At 38.5% G+C, this 18,640-nt stretch overlaps 2 protein-coding genes and 1 pseudogene across 5 annotated transcripts; 2 read left to right on the plus strand and 1 right to left on the minus strand.

The window, feature by feature from the left end:
• Positions 1 to 794: 794 nt before the first annotated feature.
• On the plus strand, positions 795 to 4,928 carry LOC120013383. Of its 2 annotated transcripts, none has more exons than XM_038865172.1 (8): positions 795 to 1,287; positions 1,718 to 1,865; positions 2,004 to 2,154; positions 2,263 to 2,388; positions 2,476 to 2,556; positions 2,903 to 3,095; positions 3,177 to 3,447; positions 4,313 to 4,928. In XM_038865172.1, exons 1-8 carry the CDS (start codon positions 1,096 to 1,098, stop codon positions 4,564 to 4,566), a joined length of 1,416 nt encoding a protein of 471 aa, XP_038721100.1. In that variant the 5' UTR covers positions 795 to 1,095; the 3' UTR covers positions 4,567 to 4,928. The 2 variants fall into 2 exon arrangements, with proteins under 2 accessions (XP_038721100.1, XP_038721101.1); XM_038865173.1 differs by having other exon boundaries at positions 4,257 to 4,455.
• A 616-nt stretch (positions 4,929 to 5,544) lies between these two features.
• LOC120011860 lies at positions 5,545 to 10,795 on the minus strand (annotated as a pseudogene).
• Positions 10,796 to 12,240: 1,445 nt separating this feature from the next.
• LOC120013167 (probable galacturonosyltransferase 7) lies at positions 12,241 to 17,608 on the plus strand. Of its 3 annotated transcripts, none has more exons than XM_038864890.1 (10): positions 12,241 to 12,623; positions 12,981 to 13,012; positions 13,153 to 13,185; positions 13,283 to 13,357; positions 13,493 to 13,571; positions 13,693 to 13,739; positions 13,829 to 14,163; positions 15,286 to 15,643; positions 15,734 to 16,279; positions 16,632 to 17,608. In XM_038864890.1, exons 1-10 carry the CDS (start codon positions 12,488 to 12,490, stop codon positions 16,905 to 16,907), a joined length of 1,917 nt encoding a protein of 638 aa, XP_038720818.1. In that variant the 5' UTR covers positions 12,241 to 12,487; the 3' UTR covers positions 16,908 to 17,608. The 3 variants fall into 3 exon arrangements, with proteins under 3 accessions (XP_038720818.1, XP_038720819.1, XP_038720821.1); XM_038864891.1 differs by lacking the exon at positions 12,241 to 12,623 and adding an exon at positions 12,637 to 12,794; XM_038864893.1 differs by lacking the exons at positions 12,241 to 12,623; positions 12,981 to 13,012; positions 13,693 to 13,739.
• The last annotated feature ends 1,032 nt before the right edge of the window (positions 17,609 to 18,640 follow it).

The raw sequence follows: 18,640 nt of genomic DNA on the forward strand, positions 1-18,640 counted from the left end.
GGAAAATTTGATAAAAAAACCCATAAAAACTGATAAAAAACTGAAGACAAAAAAGAGACCCCTCGATCGCCTAATTTATGTCAAAAAATTGGAAAAAAATTAAATTTCGACCGCGAACATCTTGTTCCTCCTTAATATTTTATAATTTTCCTTAATTTTCTAATTTTTTAGTTAATATTTTTTTTCAAAGAACAAACAAGATATGGTCGCACAGACTTTCGTTTGGATTGAGGGATTTTGAGGGAAGAGAAAGGAAGGGAAATAGAGTTTCCTTCCAATTCCCTTGTTTGGATAATTTATTAAAAATTAAGGGGAGGGATTTGAGGGGATTGGGGAGGAAGATTTCTTCAAATTTTTGTTAAAATTCTCTCTCCAAAATGGAGTCATTTGGAGGGAAGGGATTACTAATTAAGTCATTTGTAAGTTAAATATTTATTTTGTCCTTGTACATAATACTTTAACATAAAAATAAGGATAAATTAGTAAATTAAACAAATTTTCTTTCCTTCTTTTTTTTATTTATCCAAACATGGGAGAGGGAAAAATAATCCCCCTTCCCCTCCCTTCCCTTCTCTCCCCCTCCCCTCCCTTCCCTTCCCTTCCCCCCAAATCCCTCAATTCAAACACACTCTAAAATGCAGATTATTTTAAGAGTACGGGCCGTGGGTTGGATACTTCAGAGCCACGGCCCATATAGTGTCGGCTTCTGGGCTGTATCCCTGAGATGGCCCAATGGGCTCGGCTTCTGGAACTCCATATAATAACCCCCAATTTATACAGTGGACTAACATTATTATTCTCATTATTGCTAGATAATTCGATCTTCAACGGCTGCAGTATTTGAAAGAGATACTTCTCTCTTCCCTCACAGACCTTGGCGTTTCCCGATCTGACATCACCGATTGACGATCGCGCAGAGGGAAGAGATAGTCTCTCTGTACGCGGAACACGCGCGCATGTTTTGCTTTGGTACTTGGAAGAACTAGGGTTAGGGTTTTGAATTTGGGGTGGATGTGGATGCGGTGGAGCAGGGTTCGAAGAAGAGGAAGCAAGAATCATGCATATAATGTGTTGGTAAGTAAAATTTAGTAGTAGATGGAAGGACGGAGGATATCGGCGAGTCCTAGGCCCTGCTCGGGGAGGCGGGTAGTGGCGAAGAAGAGAGCTCAGTCGGATGTTATAATGAATAGTGTGAAGAAGCTGCAGAGGCGCGAGATTTCCTCAAAGATAGATCGAGCTTTTACTGTCAGCAATGCCCAGGAGAGATTCCGCAACATGCGCTTGACTGTATGTCCAATTATTTTCCCCCTAATTTTGTTATGCTTTTACACTAACATTCTCTTTTCCTTTTCTTTAGAAATTCTGATTGTTTCTAGCTTTTTGAGTGATTATTCGTAACAGAATTGATTACTTGTAGCTTAGGATGATTTGAGAAATAGTATTCGTTCTTCAAAAATAAGGTTCTTGTATATTGAGAATTTGTGGCTGGAGTTTTGAGTTTCAGGAGTGAGGTTTGGCGCGAGACAGTGGGAGAGCGACTCAATTGTTCAGTTGTGTAATTTATTTTATTGTATTTTCAATCATCATTGAGTTCAGCTCTTTATAGTCTAATAGGCTACACCTTTTCCTTTTTTTTTTTCCATGGGCATATGCATAATCTCTAACTTAGAATTATATTTTGCTGTGCCATGCTTAGTGTATTTCTATTTGTTTTTAGGTTGAATATGACACTCATGATTCCAAGGGGCATTGTTCAGTGGTACTGCCCTTTTTGGCGAAGAGAACGAAAGTTATTGAGATTGTCGCCGCCCGCGATATTGTCTTTGCTCTTGCACATTCTGGTGTTTGTGCAGCTTTTAGTAGAGGTAGCATCCCAGATAATGCTTATATTGTGACAGAATGTTGATTTTTAATGCTTCTTGAAAACTTCAGTGTGTGATTTTTGCTTCCTGTTATGGACATTACTTTATTCACTCGTTCTCTGTTGGCTATTTTACTTGCAGAGACAAATGACCGAATATGTTTTTTGAATGTGAGCCCTGATGAAGTCATCCGGAGCTTGTTCTATAATAAGAACAATGATTCTCTTATCACAGTCTCAGTTTATGCTTCTGACAACTTTAGCTCTTTGAAGTGCAGGTCCACGAGGATTGAGTATGTAGAGCTATAGATCTCTTTTCTTATTTATGTTTGTTTGCTTAGTTGTTTCCTTTCCTTTTTTTTTCTTCTCACTGTGTTACTTGTTCTCTTTCATATGATTAGATACATAAGAAGAGGCAAGCCAGATGCAGGATTTGCTCTTTTTGAGTCTGAGTCCTTGAAGTGGCCTGGATTTGTGGAATTTGATGATGTTAATGGGAAGGTGCTAACTTACTCTGCACAAGATAGGTATTTATCCAACACATGCTGTCCTGTTTTCTTCACTACAATATATATGTTTTTATTTGTGGCTTTGACATGTTTAATTGCTGTCAGTATATACAAGGTGTTCGATCTGAAAAACTACACCATGCTCTACTCTATATCAGATAAAAATGTACAGGAAATCAAGATCAGGTTCTCCCTCTCTCCCACAGTTTTTTTTTTTCCATGCATGTGATTCTCGTGCATTGTACTCCTAATTGCTTGACAGAAATTTCTCTCTTTTTTCTAGAACCATAGTGTTCATGTTTTGAGTTTGCAGTGTTCTGTTGAATTACCCAATTTTAAGCTTTTGATCAAAGATGAGGGTTTTTTGTGCTGTCACCGGTTGCATATTGTTAGACTTAATTATCAATTCTGTGGAACTCTAGCTCACCAATGTGGTTGAATGAGTTGCTGAATGATTGTTCTATTTTCTCCTTCTCATTGTTTGTCATGCATCATATGTGTCATTCCTAACAACTTATGTCTGCTTTAACAGTCCTGGGATAATGCTGTTGATTTTCAATAGAGCGAGTAGCCATGTGCCTCTTAAGATTCTATCGATAGAAGATGGCACAGTTCTCAAAGCTTTCAACCATCTGCTTCATCGCAACAAGAAGGTGGACTTCATTGAACAATTTAATGAAAAGCTTCTTGTTAAGCAGGAAAATGAGAACCTCCAGATTCTTGATGTAAGCCTCATCTTTTTGTGGAAATTACTTTATGCCTTTTCTAATTTATATGCCTTTGATCATCCCTTGAGTTGTGTGTAGGTTCGAACCTCTGAGACGATGGAAGTTAACAGAAATGAGTTTATGACTCCTTCAGCATTTATCTTTCTATATGAAAACCAGTTGTTTCTGACATTCAGAAATAGAACTGTTGCTGTTTGGAACTTTCGTGGGGAGCTTGTAACTTCATTTGAGGATCACTTACTGTGGCATCCAGACTGCAACACAAACAACATTTACATAACAAGTGATCAAGATCTTATTATTTCTTACTGCAGGACTGAATCTGACTATCAATGCGGAGAAGGAAATGGTAATTCTTTCACTTCCTTATCAGGTTTATCTCAATAAATACAATCCAATTTTTTATGTTTGGAAATAGGTTTTATTTCTTGTACTGCCACCCGACTTGAGCGACTTTTATTCCATAATTCTAGGTTTTGGGTTGCCACACTTTTTTTCTTCAATCATCTTCACGGAGCATAGAATTAATAACTAGAGAATGGAAGTAAAATAGTAAATTAACAAAGAATAAACTTATTGCAGTATAGAAATGGGAATCTAATGAATGAATGGTAGGAGAAGTATGCCTCATAGGTTCATTAATGTTGTGTCCCAGTTCCAATCACATATCGTTCCTAGTCTTACAGGTTTCTAGATCTCTTGTTACCTGGAATATATTTAGTTTTCCCTAGCTAATGCGTGTGCTTGTACATACATTTATTTTGGATATGGCTACAACAGAGAGTAGCGTGAATTAAGTGCTGAAAACATGCCAACGGTACACTATATTATCTCTCCTGTTGATTTGAGATAAACTGTTTGGCTGATGTTCAGGGACATTATAATTCCTGACACTGGCTGGTTCAAAATAAGGTTGAGTTTGGCATTGCTCATCTTTTCCTGTTTATGCTCATTATTCACCTTGTCTTTTTTGGGGAAAATTAAGCAGGAGATGGCAGGAAAATCTTTGCCAAACTCATGCTGTTTTGAATCTTGATGTGCTACCGAAAGGAAGTTTGACTCCCTGTGCATTTTATCATGCTTCTCTATGTGTGCATTAGATGTCTTTGTAGTTTACGTTTTTTGTTCAGGTTGGTTTAGTTTAAAGTTATTTGGCAGGTGGGATGAAGAAAGTAGAGGGGGTTCTTTATTTCATTTGATGTTTTCGTATGCAGCTGGGTCTATCAATATCAGCAATATCTTGACTGGGAAATGCCTGGCTAAAATAAATGCAACAAATGCAAGTACCACGGTTGAAGAGTGCAGCAGCAGCAGTACAGGCAATTCTGGAAAGTGTATTATTACAGCCTCAATGATGAGCACAGTTTCTGAGGCTTTGGATGACATAACTGCTCTTTTCTATGATGAAGAGCGCAATGAGATATATACTGGTAATAGACATGGTCTGGTGCATGTGTGGTCAAATTGAAGAGATGATGTTTTGTCATTCTGATTTTTGACACACAGAGGGAAGAACACGGTGGGTTCATGCATCGATCGACTTATTTAGGCAGATAGCTCATGCTGAGGAACGAGAGTGAGGATTGTTATTCTGCCCTACTGGCTCCAGTGCATTTTAACCTTGGGAGTACTGTATCATTTGATGAGTTTCAAAACCATTGTCTGATTGTATCATTAGATTTGTTAAATTTTAGGGTAGTGAGAGTTCCTGCATATGTATGCTGCCCGACTAAGAAGGTTTGAGGGCAGGTAAATGGTTCACGAAGTTGTTATATCTTGTACACACTTATTTTTAGTAATTTTCTTGTAGAGCGGAACAAAGTTTGCCAATGACTTCTTACTTGTTCCATCTGATCTGATTTTGGATTCTTCATTCTGTCGGGCCATGGACACACCGCCTGTCACACTATGGCAGCTGGCCATGCCCGAATCAGGTAGTACGATGGCGCAATCAATGAAGGAAAAAAAGAAGAAGCGAGAATTACCCAAAAAAAAGTCATTATATATACAGAGAGCTCATGATTCTTGTAGCAGACTTAGAATTATACTGCAGGAACTACTGCTGTCTGCATTACACCCAGGGGCAAGCCAGAGCTTAACATAGAGGAGTCATAGTGGTAAGACATAGAATTTTATATTAGGGTGGACAAAGTTAGAGGAAGGAAAAAAAAAAGAAGCGAGAATTACCCAAAAAAAAGTCATTATATATACAGAGAGCTCATGATTCTTGTAGCAGACTTAGAATTATACTGCAGGAACTACTGCTGTCTGCATTACACCCAGGGGCAAGCCAGAGCTTAACATAGAGGAGTCATAGTGGTAAGACATAGAATTTTATATTAGGGTGGACAAAGTTAGAGGGGGTCTAGGGGCGCTGCCCCTGGGATTTTTTTTAGCTTATTTATTAATTATACATTTTAAAGTATAAAAACTGACACTAAAAATGAAAAAAAAAATTATAAGATATGATAAATAATATTTGTCACATGCCTTTTTGTTTCAACCATGAACATGAAATTTTATAATAAAGGGGTAAATTAGTATAAAATTAGGTTTATTAAAAAAATTTGAGGGGGTCCCTCACTACAGGTGGCTTCGCCCCTGATTGCACCAGCGGCGGTCAAAATTTAGGCCATACATAAGGTAGATCCACCCATTTTGTGGTTGCCCTAGTTGTCAACAACTTCAACGAGAGTTGGCTCATAGTCACTAGGTGCCTCAAATCCATGGAGATTCATCACAGTGGCAGCCACGTTGGCAAGCCCAGCATTTGGTAAATCTTTGCGGTATCTGACACCAGGTGCCAATCCAGGACCCCCAATCGCAATGGGCACCTGCTCAAGGAAACTCCAAATAATGTGTCAATGCTCGGGGAAGTTACTCTAACAAATCAGACGAGAGAGAATGGCCAACTGACTGCATAAGAGGCACAGCAATGTCCTAATAAGAGGCTATATAAAACAAGCAAGCAATAACCACTGTTGGCCATTCAAGTGTGCATACAATTGTTGGACAGTGAGATCTAAAAAAAATTGTCCATCGCTTGTAAATTTGTGAAACTACCTGAACTAGTATATTTTAGCAGGTTTCAGAATTTATTGTACTTCAAGTCAGGTATGCAAGCATAATCAGATTCAAATGCTGAAGTGCACATCATAGCAAAGGAGGCTGAAACTATGAAGTTTGAATAGAGAGTTCCCGCCTAAATTCAACAGAGAAGACGACAAAGCCAAGTGCTATTAACATCTAGTTTCAGACTTACCGGTTGGAGAGTGTGGGAAGTGAGAACTTGAATGTTGCCATTCTTGTCAAGAAGAGGTTTCCCAGATTTGTCCCTCTTCACCATGTCCTCTGCATTTCCATGATCTGCAGTAACAACATATATGCCACCAACTTGCTCTATCGCATCCAGGATCACCTGCATTCATAAAAGCCTCTCCAATCAGTCATATAGATGAAATTGAGGATCAAGACAACAAAAAGTATACTAACAAATCAACATCTGAAAAAATGAGCTGTGTAGTCAAGAACATTCGATAAGCACGCTGTTTTCCTGAAGTAGGTCTCTCCTACCTTATTTTCAAGAATATCAGAAAACAAATTAAGAAAAACAAGCTCTCTTAAAAGTTTAAAACTCACTTCCTACAGTAAAATTTATTGTGAACCTTGCAACTAAGGTTAATTTTGTTTCCGATTCTCATTTAGAAATGACTAAGCTTCTTGAACATTTCCGTAACAGCTCTACCACACGAGGAGTAGGGCAAAAAGAAAATATAAGTACTACCCTAATGGTTTATGTGGTTTATATCGTCATCATCATAATCATGATGCCACCATCAAATTCCATAATTCAAGGTTAAGCTGCAAGACCTCTCTCAAATCCATGTTAAACCAATAAGATGGAGCCACCATACCTTGACAGCATCATCTGTGAACTTGCAACCCACAACGGTGGCCTGAATATCTCCTGTATGACCCACCATGTCACCATTTGGTAGGTTAACACGAACCGGAACAGACACGAAAATATGTCAACCACAAGTTTGTTCAATTTTGGAACTAAATTTCTCACATAATATGAAAGTGTGCATTAAATCACCTGATGAAATTTGCGGCTAAGGATAGCATCCCTCGCCTTTTCAGCAATCTTCATTGCCTTCATTTTGGTTGGACATTAAAAGTAATTCCTACATCACTTGGAATTTCCACATATTCCTCCATCTCATGGTTGAAATAACCAGAGCGATTTCCATTCCAGAAGAAAGTGACATGACCAAACTTGACAGTCTCACTGTTGCCAAAAAAAGGAGGAAAATGACCAGTTGAAAAGAGAGAAACAATGGGAAACACTAAATAGATAACAGGAGTTGAATGCAAAGACATGAATTCAGAAGGAAACAAATTCTAAGAAGTCAAACAAACAGCTGTACTACAGATCAGTTCCAAGCAAACAAGTAAAACAGCCATGAAATACAAGTCTAATGCTCAAATTAATGTTTTCCAATCAGGTCAATTTTTCTTTCTAATCAGTCTAATCAAGAGATAAGATATCAGTTTCATTGAAGAGAGAGAGACAAATGCATTATTAGTGGTTTGCTTATTCATATAATAAACTTCAGCCTGTGAGTTTGAATTTATTTTGTATGAGCTGGTCTAAGGTGGATTGATTAAATAAAAAATCTAGAGATACAAGTATACAACTAACCAAGGAGACACCATGAAAAGGTCAGGAAGATTTGTAGGTTTGCACAACAGACACTCATTGCAGGGCCAACCTATCAACTATTTAAAAAGAGATCATCAAACTAACTCAAGTTCCACAGTGTCCCAACAAAAGGGGCTCCTACGTACTCAATTTCCAGGGATATGCAAAAAATACTAATAGATATCGTCATTAATAAAAATGTTCAATAATAAAAAAAGAAAAATAAATGGGCAAACGAGGGGAATTTAATTATTGAACCCGCGCATGGTGGATCCACAATCCACTGCCTTGATCCACTTGGCTACATCCGCCCTTATACTTCTTATTAGCTAACGTATGAAAAGGAACAAGGGCATTTTGTTTCAAGAAATTGAATTAGTTTCTTTTGTGCCTAAATTATAAATGAGATATTTACTACTCACCTACAAGCAAAGGTACGAATGCCGTTGTGCACTAAATATTCACCAGAAGTTCTGTCAATCTCTGGTGGAGAGACAAGGTAATGGCTGGGAAGCTTCAGCTCACCATCATATTGAAGCATTCCAGCATAATGGATTTGAGGAAATCGAACACGATCGAATTTGTCAAAATCTTCATACTCAAGAGCCTTGGCCAGCATAACCATACGGTCAGCTCGGAAGTTGAACGTTACTACAGCATCTCCATCATTTATGGGGCCAACAGGATTCCCATTCTCATCGACAATAACAAAAGGAGGTAAGTACTGATCATCGGCTTTTAGATCTTCCCTCAATTTCTTGACAGCTTCAACAGCACTTTTAAATTTGTATGGTGCTTCGCCAAGAACGTGGGCATACCATCCACGTTTCACCACATCCCAGTCATTCTGTAGTTGATTCATCAACATTGTTCAACAACATACCAGATGACAGATTCATTTTTAAATACCTCTACCTTTGAAGCACAATAATATAACAGGATACAAAATATTACAAAAGTAGAAAAGGAAATCGACAAATTGTAAATTCAAGTGACAAGAAGATACTACATCCCTGTGCACTAAATAAGTTTTTCTGATCTAACTTTTTAAAGGGAAGAGTGCTAGTTCATGCACAAAAATTCCTTATTTGCATAATATCATGCCAAAACAAAGATGCACAATTATCCTATGCCAGAATGAGAAGCTGGACAATGATCATGATCCTCATTTGTCACAAGAATGAATCCTAACAGTCTAACACATACCTCATAACGGTCCATTGTCACATACATGCACCCTCCACCAGATGCTATCTGTGCATAAACCCCCTTTGCACGTAGTTCTGCAAGCTCTTTCTCAAGAGTTTCAACGAATCCAACACTAGTACCGTCCAGGACATCACGCCCATCAGTAAGTATATGAACACAAATTCTTTTAGCACCATGCTGGGCTGCTCCTTTTAGCAACAACTGCAAAAATAGCAAAACAATCAGGAAACATGTAATTAAACAAGGTTGGAAAAAGAGTCATCCATGACAAAACATACCTGCAACTGATCAAGTCTGGAGTGGACTCCTCCATCACTCAATAAGCCAATCAAGTGCAATGTACCGGTTTCAAAGCACTCTTTTATGTAGTTAAACCCTTCTCCTTCATAGATTTTCCCGGAAGCAAGATCAAGGTCTACAAGCTTTGCTCTAAATTCCAAAATAAATCATAAAAGAAAACCAGCATTTCAACAATCATATCAGAAAAACAGCATTTCAACAATATCCCGGTGATTAAAATTTTTAAAGAAAATTGTGTTACAATAAGAAACACACATCATTGAGGTCCGTAGACGGGAATCAAATAGTATGACATTTCCTTGGAAAAATTGCCTTATTCACCCAAACACCTAAATACAGCTATTAGTTGTACTTGAAAAACATAATAATGTCATGGGAATCACAATATCATTACAGAACGAAGTGAAACAAACATGCCATACATTTGAAGTACATATATTTTCCACCTAGAAAGCCATACAAATCCCACAATCATAAAAACATAAAATGCATTTCTTGAGACACAGGGGAGTTAATATTGACAATTTTAAGGAAAAAAAATTTTTAAGTCACATTGAATGGCTGCACAGTACCCCCGACAAACAATTAATTGATGCACACATCAAACTAAAAATATGCTAATACTGAAAGACATTTACCCTTGAGCAAAAATGCGGCCAGCGCCAAGTGCATTGTGACCAACTTCACTGTTGCCCATGTCATCCTCAGTTGGAAGGCCCACAGCATTACCATGAGCCTTAATTACTCTCCACTTCTCGGGGGCACCCTATAAAAATCAATGTTGAGTGAAATAATGTTTAGATCCTTGCCTTCATAATAATAGAAGTTCGACCTAACTACAGCCGCAGAACATAAAATAACCAGTAACGACAAGAAATTCATCAGCATTATAACATTAGAGGATTGATATCCTTGCTTTCATAACAATGAAAAATCGACCTAAACAACAGCTACGGAACATGAACCTGGTGACGACATGAAATTCATCAGATCATAACCATTACAACAGATGAACGTAGATAAGGTAAAAAGGAAAATCCAGGATGCAATAGCATCACAAACCAAACATGCTTCGTAGATCAATATACCAGAGTAAAAGAAGAACATAAGAGGAACAGTAATAAATTTAGGATTTCCAGAGGGAAAAGGAAACAAACCTTCCTGAGGGAGTCCATGGTGGGAGTATCGGCGACGTGGATGCAGTTATAAGGATCAGGATTAGCTTCACCCCACCCATCCAAAACAACCACCGCCACGATCTTATCTTTTGGCAGCTTTGGATGATCGGCCAGTTTCCAGTTAACTTCGCCTGCGCTCCCCATCCTCGTCAATCTCTCTCTTTCTCTCTCACCTGCTACTGGAAATATCGAATCCGTGTGTGAACCAATTCACGTGAAATAAAACCAGTGAGCCAGAACTTCAATGGAGCAAGAAACAAGTGGAAGTTATCGCGAAAACTAATGCAAGAAAAAGAAACTACTTTGCCGCCATTGCCGGTACCAGATTCACGTTTGACCGTCGGATCAATAGAACCAAAAAATCTTGACCGTTGATTAATACTTAGCGGCACTCGTGTTTTTGTACTTTTTGGTCATTTAACATGAGACTTCTAGTTCAAAATCGAAGAATGTTCTAGCTTATTCTTAACGGACCGTTTGGCACTGTTGACGTGTCCACGGTGCACCGAACCATTAGAAGCCTTTTCCGTTAGTTTGGAGCAACGGAAAGTCTGTTCTCCTGCGCGCCCATTCTTTATTTCATCACAACTTATAAGGCAGCCAGTTTACTTAGCTGCGAATTGTCGCAGTGCTCATTAATTTAATATCATGAGTATCATCTTATAGGGATCTAAAGTAGAAGAGGGGTTTTATCCTTTGAGAATATGTCTAATCCAAGTTTAATGCTACCGACTTTAGAATGCTTTACTTGCTAGCAAGATTAGTTCTATCTAGATTAGTTTAGATAGCACCAATATAATTAAGCAATCCGAGTTTAGACTCATGTTAGATGTCTAAATGATCAATTTATATGATGTCGTTATATATATATATATTAAACAAATAAGATTAGGGCAAACAAATTTATAGTAATAAAAAGGATGCACAGACTCAATTGTGCTATTGCGCCCCAAGGCCCAAGTACGCGTCCAAGGCACATAGGGACGGATGGATCAGATGGATCCAAGATATCATATAGTGTCCAATGCCAGAAAGCCCAAAGGCTTGGCCCAACACCAAGCCCAATACCTCATTCTCCACTTGAAAAGCTCAAAAGCCAAATCTTCAAGAGAGGGTCTTTGGCACGGTCTGCTTCAGTAGGCGTATGTCGCTATCCAACTGAAAGACCAAACGTTCAGGAGAACTTTGAGCCAATCACCCAACAGGGTCTATGACACTGCATGCAGCGGCCGAAATATGAGGAAGATCTTCTGAATCATAGTATCCATCCAATCCAACGAGTCCCTCTAACATCTTCTATAAATACGATCATTAGGGATGTAGACTAGGGAATTTGGGAGTATTCACACTTGGCTAAGTTTTATTATGAGCTCTCTCTCCCCTCTTTCTAGTCTCAACCTAGGTCGTTGTTGCAGGACTGCCATCAACCATCCACATAGACGATCATCTTGATAGCACTCCCCGCCCCCGCTCACTACAACAGTCACGGTGAACTATATCCACTATATTTACTTGTCTATTTTGTTCTCTACTTAATTCATTTTCCTAACTTGATCGTCGGGTGTTTATTTGCCACGTGTCAAGAATTCTCACGAATGTCATTCTCTATGCTCTTTGCAAGTCGTTGGTGGGCCATGGTTGCCCCTATGACACGTGGTCAATTGTAAGTCTTATATTAAATTATTCTTTATTAATGTTCAATTTTAAAAAAAAATAAAAAATAGAGAGATCTAAAGGATAAATCGTGTAACAGTGAAAAAGAGAAATTTTTTGGGAGAGAGATTTACATTAGAGAAGCGAGATTTACATTAGAGACTAAGCTGCAGAGATTAACGCGGGGAAGGCAGTTGCAGGTGTTGGAGAGAGAATGTGCATGGCTTGGATTTGATAGGAGAGGTTCATATCACAGGGGAACCTTGCCCTAGTTGATTGGAAGATAAATGTTGAGAGGAAAAAGTGGTGTGTTTGAGTGAGTAGCGAGTGACCGGAAATCGGAGATGAAAGTCGGTGGCGGTGGCGGTGTATATTCCGGGAAGAGGCGATGCAACGGGCTGGTGGTTGGGGTGCTGTGCCTTGTCATCCTCTCTCTGCTTGTTCCTCTCATAGGCCTTCACAATGCCTTTCACTCTGGCGGTAATAATACTCGATCTCTAGATCTGTTCGTTCTCTTCTCCAATTAGGGCATGAGCATAACATCAATATCAGATCCAGATTTAAGATTATATAGAAGCCGATCTGGCCCTGTGGTAGAGTTACAACGGTGTAAGCCGATCTGCCTGCATACTGATTGTTCCAAACCTGTCGGTACGGGAATTTTGTGCACGGGAGTTGTTTACCTATAGAATGGATATGATTTCCTATTTTTGTTCATTGAATCTGCATTTCTATGTATCTGTGGAACACATGACTAGTTTTGAATCGTCTTTTTTCTCGTATTCATTCATTCGTTAGAAGGTTATGACCTACCTTATTTTTTTATTCCTTTTGCAGCATACCCGTATGATCAACCAAGTTCGACTACTGTAAGCAATTTCACTTGTTCTTTCAATTTATAGTTATTTTTGTTTTTCTGATTTGCGTATAATTTTGTTCATCCAATTATCTAGTTTTGATGTTGACTACTTTCTGCACTTATCTTTTCCTTTCGAATGATTCAAAACAGAATGTCCTTATAGACAACTCGCATGACTCTAAGGTAATCTCCTTTGTTTAGCCTTTGAGTCATTATTGTAAAGAATAGTCCCTTTTAACCTTTTGCTTCCTTACATGAGTTGATACTTTGTTTCAAGCAGGAGAAACATGAGAGCCCTGTAAATGAGACCCGTGTAAAAGAGATACTTGACAAAATACCGCCAATCCTTCCACAGGTTTGTTGTATAATCTTATTCTGAGCATGGTGTTAAGTTGTGTATTTCATGTTTATAACGGGTGCACTTGTCATTGGACATTCACATGTAAAGTATTGCTTATCCCTTTCTATTCTTTAATCTTTTGCACAATAGGGTTTGTGGAACAGGTCAAATGAACCATTAAATGAAACCATTGATACGGCTCCAAGTGGAACTAGTACAGGAAAGAAAGGTCCAGTTGAACTCTATTTTTCACAAAATGTTCTTAGATAATTATTTTCTTTATATCATAACTTGTCTTTTATCAAATAATTTACTTGTTCTCGGAATCTTGCCTGTCAAATAATTTACAGGTAGTTCAACAGCAGATGTTGTGCAGCAACTTCCTACTGATACAAATGTATAATGCATTAACCTGTCTGCCTGAAAGATGCAATCTTAGGTTGCTGTACTTGTAAGGTCTCTAAATACATTGAATTTATGTGGCAGGATGCTAAAACTGGCACTGATCCGGCCAATGCATATGGAAGAGGTGGTGTTGATGAATATGGAAAGGGTGGTGTTGATGAAAATATAAATTCATGTGAGGTGAGCTTTGGGACCTATTGCCTTTGGCGTGGAAAGAACAGAGAGGAAACAAATGGAGAAATGAATGCTTCTATGGTGAAGAAATTAAAGGACCGACTTTTTGTTGCCAGGGCATACTACCCTAGCATAGCTAAACTTCCTGCTCAAAATAAGTTGTCTCGTGAATTGAAACAAAACATTCAAGAATTGGAGCGCGTTCTCAGTGAAAGTTCTACTGATGCTGTTCTTCAACCGGGGTAAATCTAAACAACTTTTGCATTATTTCTCCATCTTCGACAATGTGTTTTGATGATACTCTTGGCAGCAAGATAGCACAAATTGTGATTACTTTCATTATTTATTTGTTAGTCGTGTACATTCTGCCATACTTCTTGTCTTTTCTTCTTCTGAGTAAAAGTTAGTGTGCTATTTTCACTTTGACCAGTCATAATTCATGTTCTTAGAATTCTTATCTTGCTGACAAGGCACAAACCAGCTAAACATTTCTTTGTTGTATTTCTTCTTTCATTTGTGTTTTGCCAACAATCTTTTGTTGTTTCCTTCAATAATAATAATATTCTTCTGTCAAATGTGCAAAATTTTGCATTTTTGGCATGCCAAGTGTGAGTACACCGGTTATGGGTATTGATGTTGGCCACTAATCGCTAAAATTGTAAAGGTTAGAACCACCTTAAGGTGGCTCATATTGGAATTTTACAGACAGAACCAAATTGGAAATTGTATGCCTGCAAGCAACTTTTGATGTTTGGAGCCACTTTTCAGTATGCCTGGAAGCAGTTCTGTTTTTTTTCCCCTCCCTTTTGTTTGTATGGACCTCCTCGGCTAGCTTTTAGTGTTTCTGTGAATGTATGGCAAGCTGATAAAATATATTCTGATAATAAGTAGTTATTTCTTATTATAAATCATTTTTTTCTGCTCAAGAGAAGAACGCGCGTGCAAATATTACTAAAGGTAAAAAACTCCCGAGTGCAAAGCTCCCACAGTAGTAGGGGTCGGAGTCATGCAAGATGTACGCAACCTTCCTCCCGCACAATATGCGGGGAGGCTGTTTCCGGGGTTTGAACCTATGACCTCTAAGTTGTATCTCTGCAACTTAACCGTTAGGTTGCATGTTCGCCTGTGTGCACATATCACTCGACCAACTAAAAACTCCTTGTAGACAATCTGCCATCACTAAACATCTGCTCAATTTATTCACTTTTTATTATGTTCTTCCATCTGTTGTTCTTTGTTTCATGCTTTCTTCCATTGGCATGCAGTGATCAAAAGTTTCCACTGTTTTTGTCCTTTGGCTTTTATTGTCTACTGTCAGAATTGATCATATTGCTCAAACTAAGTGGTATTACATATATTATCAGAATTGAGAAGAAGTTACGTAAGATGGAAGCTGCCATAGCCAGAGCTAAATCATGCCCCGTTGATTGCGGTAATGTTGATAAGAAGTTGAGACAAATACTTGACTTGACCTTAGATGAAGCAACCTTTCACATGAAGCAGAGTATTTTCCTCTACCAACTAGCAGTCCGGACCATGCCAAAGGGTCTCCATTGCCTTTCAATGAATCAAACAGTGGAATATTTTAAATCACCTTTGAAGGACATGGAACTCTCTTTAGCTGGGAAATATTCAGACCCCACTCTGCAACACTATGTTGTCTTCTCCAAGAATGTACTTGCATCATCCGTCGTAATAAACTCAACTGTTACGCATGCAAGAGTATGTTACATATATTCTAACGTGCATGTTGAATTAACTTGGCATTATCCGTGCTGATGTAAATTGACTGGCTACTCTGCAATATTTCAGGAAAGTGGGAACCTAGTCTTTCATGTGCTGACAGATCAACAGAATTACTTTGCGATGAAACTATGGTTCTTCAGAAATATGTATAAGGATGCTGCGGTTCAAGTTCTGAATATTGAACATCTTAACATGGATTCTCATGCTGAGGCAACTGACATAAAAATGTCCATGCCTAGGGAGTTTCGTGTTTCTTTTTCAAGTGTTGATAACCAACCGTCAAAAAATATTAGAACGGAATACATAACTACCTTTTCTCCTTCTCACTACCTTCTACCTGAGATATTCAAGAGTTTAGAGAAAGTTCTGGTTTTGAATGATGATGTTGTCGTCCAACAAGACTTGTCTTCCCTATGGAATCTTAACATGGGAGGAAAGGTAAATGGTGCTGTTCAATTCTGCTCTGTGAGATTGGGCCTGCTGAAGAGTTACCTGGGGGAAAACAATGCTGATGAAAATGCCTGCGTTTGGATGTCTGGACTAAATATAATTGATCTGGCCAGGTGGAGAGAGCTTGATCTTACTAAGATATACTGGAGATTTGTCCAAGAGGTAAGTGCCGTTTATTTACCAAACATTTGTCCATTATCATATGGGGGTTGATACGTTTGTCTGACAATGTGTATTTGTCTCTAAATAAAAAATAGCATACTATTCAATTGCTCTCTTGGTTTGGATGAACTGACCTAATCCCTAGTGGCAATGCCTATGCCATACTGTTACTATGGCCTCATGGCCGAAGGATTGGTCCTGTTGGACATCTTTATTATGGATTCTGCATGTTTAGTATATCTAGAGTTTCTTGATTCTTTCAGTACTCAGTAGTGCTATCAAATGTAAAATCATTAACTGTAAGCCAGAGTTTTTGTTGACTCATTTCCCTCATTTGTAATTTGGGCTGCAGGTGAAGTTACGGGAGAAATCAGTTGGAGATCATGAATTGGCTGCAAACTTGCTCACTTTTCAGGATACAGTTTATGCTCTTGATGATTGGGCTTTGTCAGGACTAGGTCATGACTTTTGGATTGATGTTCGAGACATTGAAAATGCTGCTGTGCTGCATTATAATGGGGACATGAAACCATGGCTAAATATGGGAATTCCCAAGTATAAAACATACTGGAATAAGTTTCTGAATAGAGAAGATGAATTTTTGCTTGCTTGTAATGTCAATGCATAATCATCTGAGGTTACTACATGAAGAACGCAAGGTATTAGGTCATGGCAGGTTCATAGCTGTGATGATTTTGATCAACATATATTTCAGATTTTTTTCAGTAAATAAAGGATTGTAGATTTTTATCCTCGCCTGCTAAAGGCAGGAACGACTGATTGCCTTGGAGGTATTGACAGTTGCAAAGGCACTGAGGATCTGAAGCTTAAATTCCAGTTGGTTGAAAGAAAAGACAAGGATCGATTAGGAAGGCCTTCCTTCTCGGCATGGCCTAGCAACTGAACAAGTGCAGCAGGACACATTAAGGAATTTTGTACATGGAAAGGCACAATTGCAACCATTATTTGGGAAAGCTTCCAGTGGCCATTGATGATTTAGAGGATTCTTGGTTGAGAAAGCATAGATTGATACTCAAGTGAGTTCTTTCTAGTTTCCTTCAGTTTTTATTTTAACTGTTTTTGTAGGTCATAAGAAATGGCTAACATTTTTTTTGACAATTTGTATCATTCTAGGAGTAGTAGAAATATATATGTTTCATGTATCAATTAGTATGGCATTGCCCAAGTAATTGGCTAGCTCTGGTTGGGGATACTGCATGTCCATGCATCTGGCTTGAGGAAAAAAATTTGTGCCATCAATAAGGATTTTGATGGTTTTGGAATCCAATGTTTTACCCTTCACTTTTTTCTTTGTGGGGGAGTGAAAAATCTTTACCTTATTCAGTCATTCGAACTACGCATGGTTTAATGCAATTTATAACCTTATAGCACCCCTGGATGGGGATACCTGCTGTTGGTACAGCCGTCCAACCGCTGTAGGCTTTGTGCATGGCTCCCCGTACTGGAGTCCAGTGACCGGGAGCAAACAACAGGGGTAGTAGCCCCAACCAAGTTTCACTATCCTGTTTCAAGGTTAAATGGAGCTTTTCTAGTTTTTATTCCAGGTGGAGTACTTACTTCTTATCCAACATTTTCAATCTCGATCTTTGATATTTATTACTCCTTGGTCTTCAATTTGAAGAATTTTTCTTGCCATCTAATCAAACCTCCGCAATCCTTATGGTTTTTTTTGGCAACTTAGAACAACTCGGGCGTGCTCTTTGAACATGTCACTAGGTCCCTATTCGGACAAGGCTAGACACGCACAAATTTGTCTCACATGTTAGTTTGGTTGAGGTTCAGTGCAAATTATTTGGAAATGGTTGCGTCAGCTTAAAATTGAATTTTCGATATCGGGTGAGGTTTTTTATGTCCCAGGTCCGGAGAGATAACCAACTAGGATATTCCTAAGTTTCTCAGTCTTCTAAGTTGTCCTTCTCCCAAACCAGAATAGAATTGCTAACAATTCCGATATCCACATTTGTCCTAATTTCCGTTGAACCTTGTTCATGAGATTTATTTGAGCTTTGAGCAGCAGCTAGTATATAAAAAAAAAAGAAGTTTCCTCTTTCACATAACATGATCTATATCTTTGGGTCTTAACGTTTTCTGAAAATAGGCTATGCATGATGCTCTTCCAACAAGCGGCTGGTAAAACACATTTTTTGTTCATCCATGGGCCAACAAATAATGAGTGGGCATGTTGGGCCAATAAAACACATATTTTGTTTTTCCATGGGCCAACAAAGTGGTATTATTGTCGTTGCTCTAAATGTGTCTTACCTTCTTCCAAGCCTGCCTTAAAAGCCCACTGGTATTCCTTCTCCCTATAAAAATCTTCAGCAGCTATGGTTAAAGATC

This window comes from Tripterygium wilfordii, chromosome 13, assembly GCF_013401445.1.
Source record: "Tripterygium wilfordii isolate XIE 37 chromosome 13, ASM1340144v1, whole genome shotgun sequence".
In the NCBI taxonomy this organism is placed as follows: domain Eukaryota; kingdom Viridiplantae; phylum Streptophyta; class Magnoliopsida; order Celastrales; family Celastraceae; genus Tripterygium; species Tripterygium wilfordii.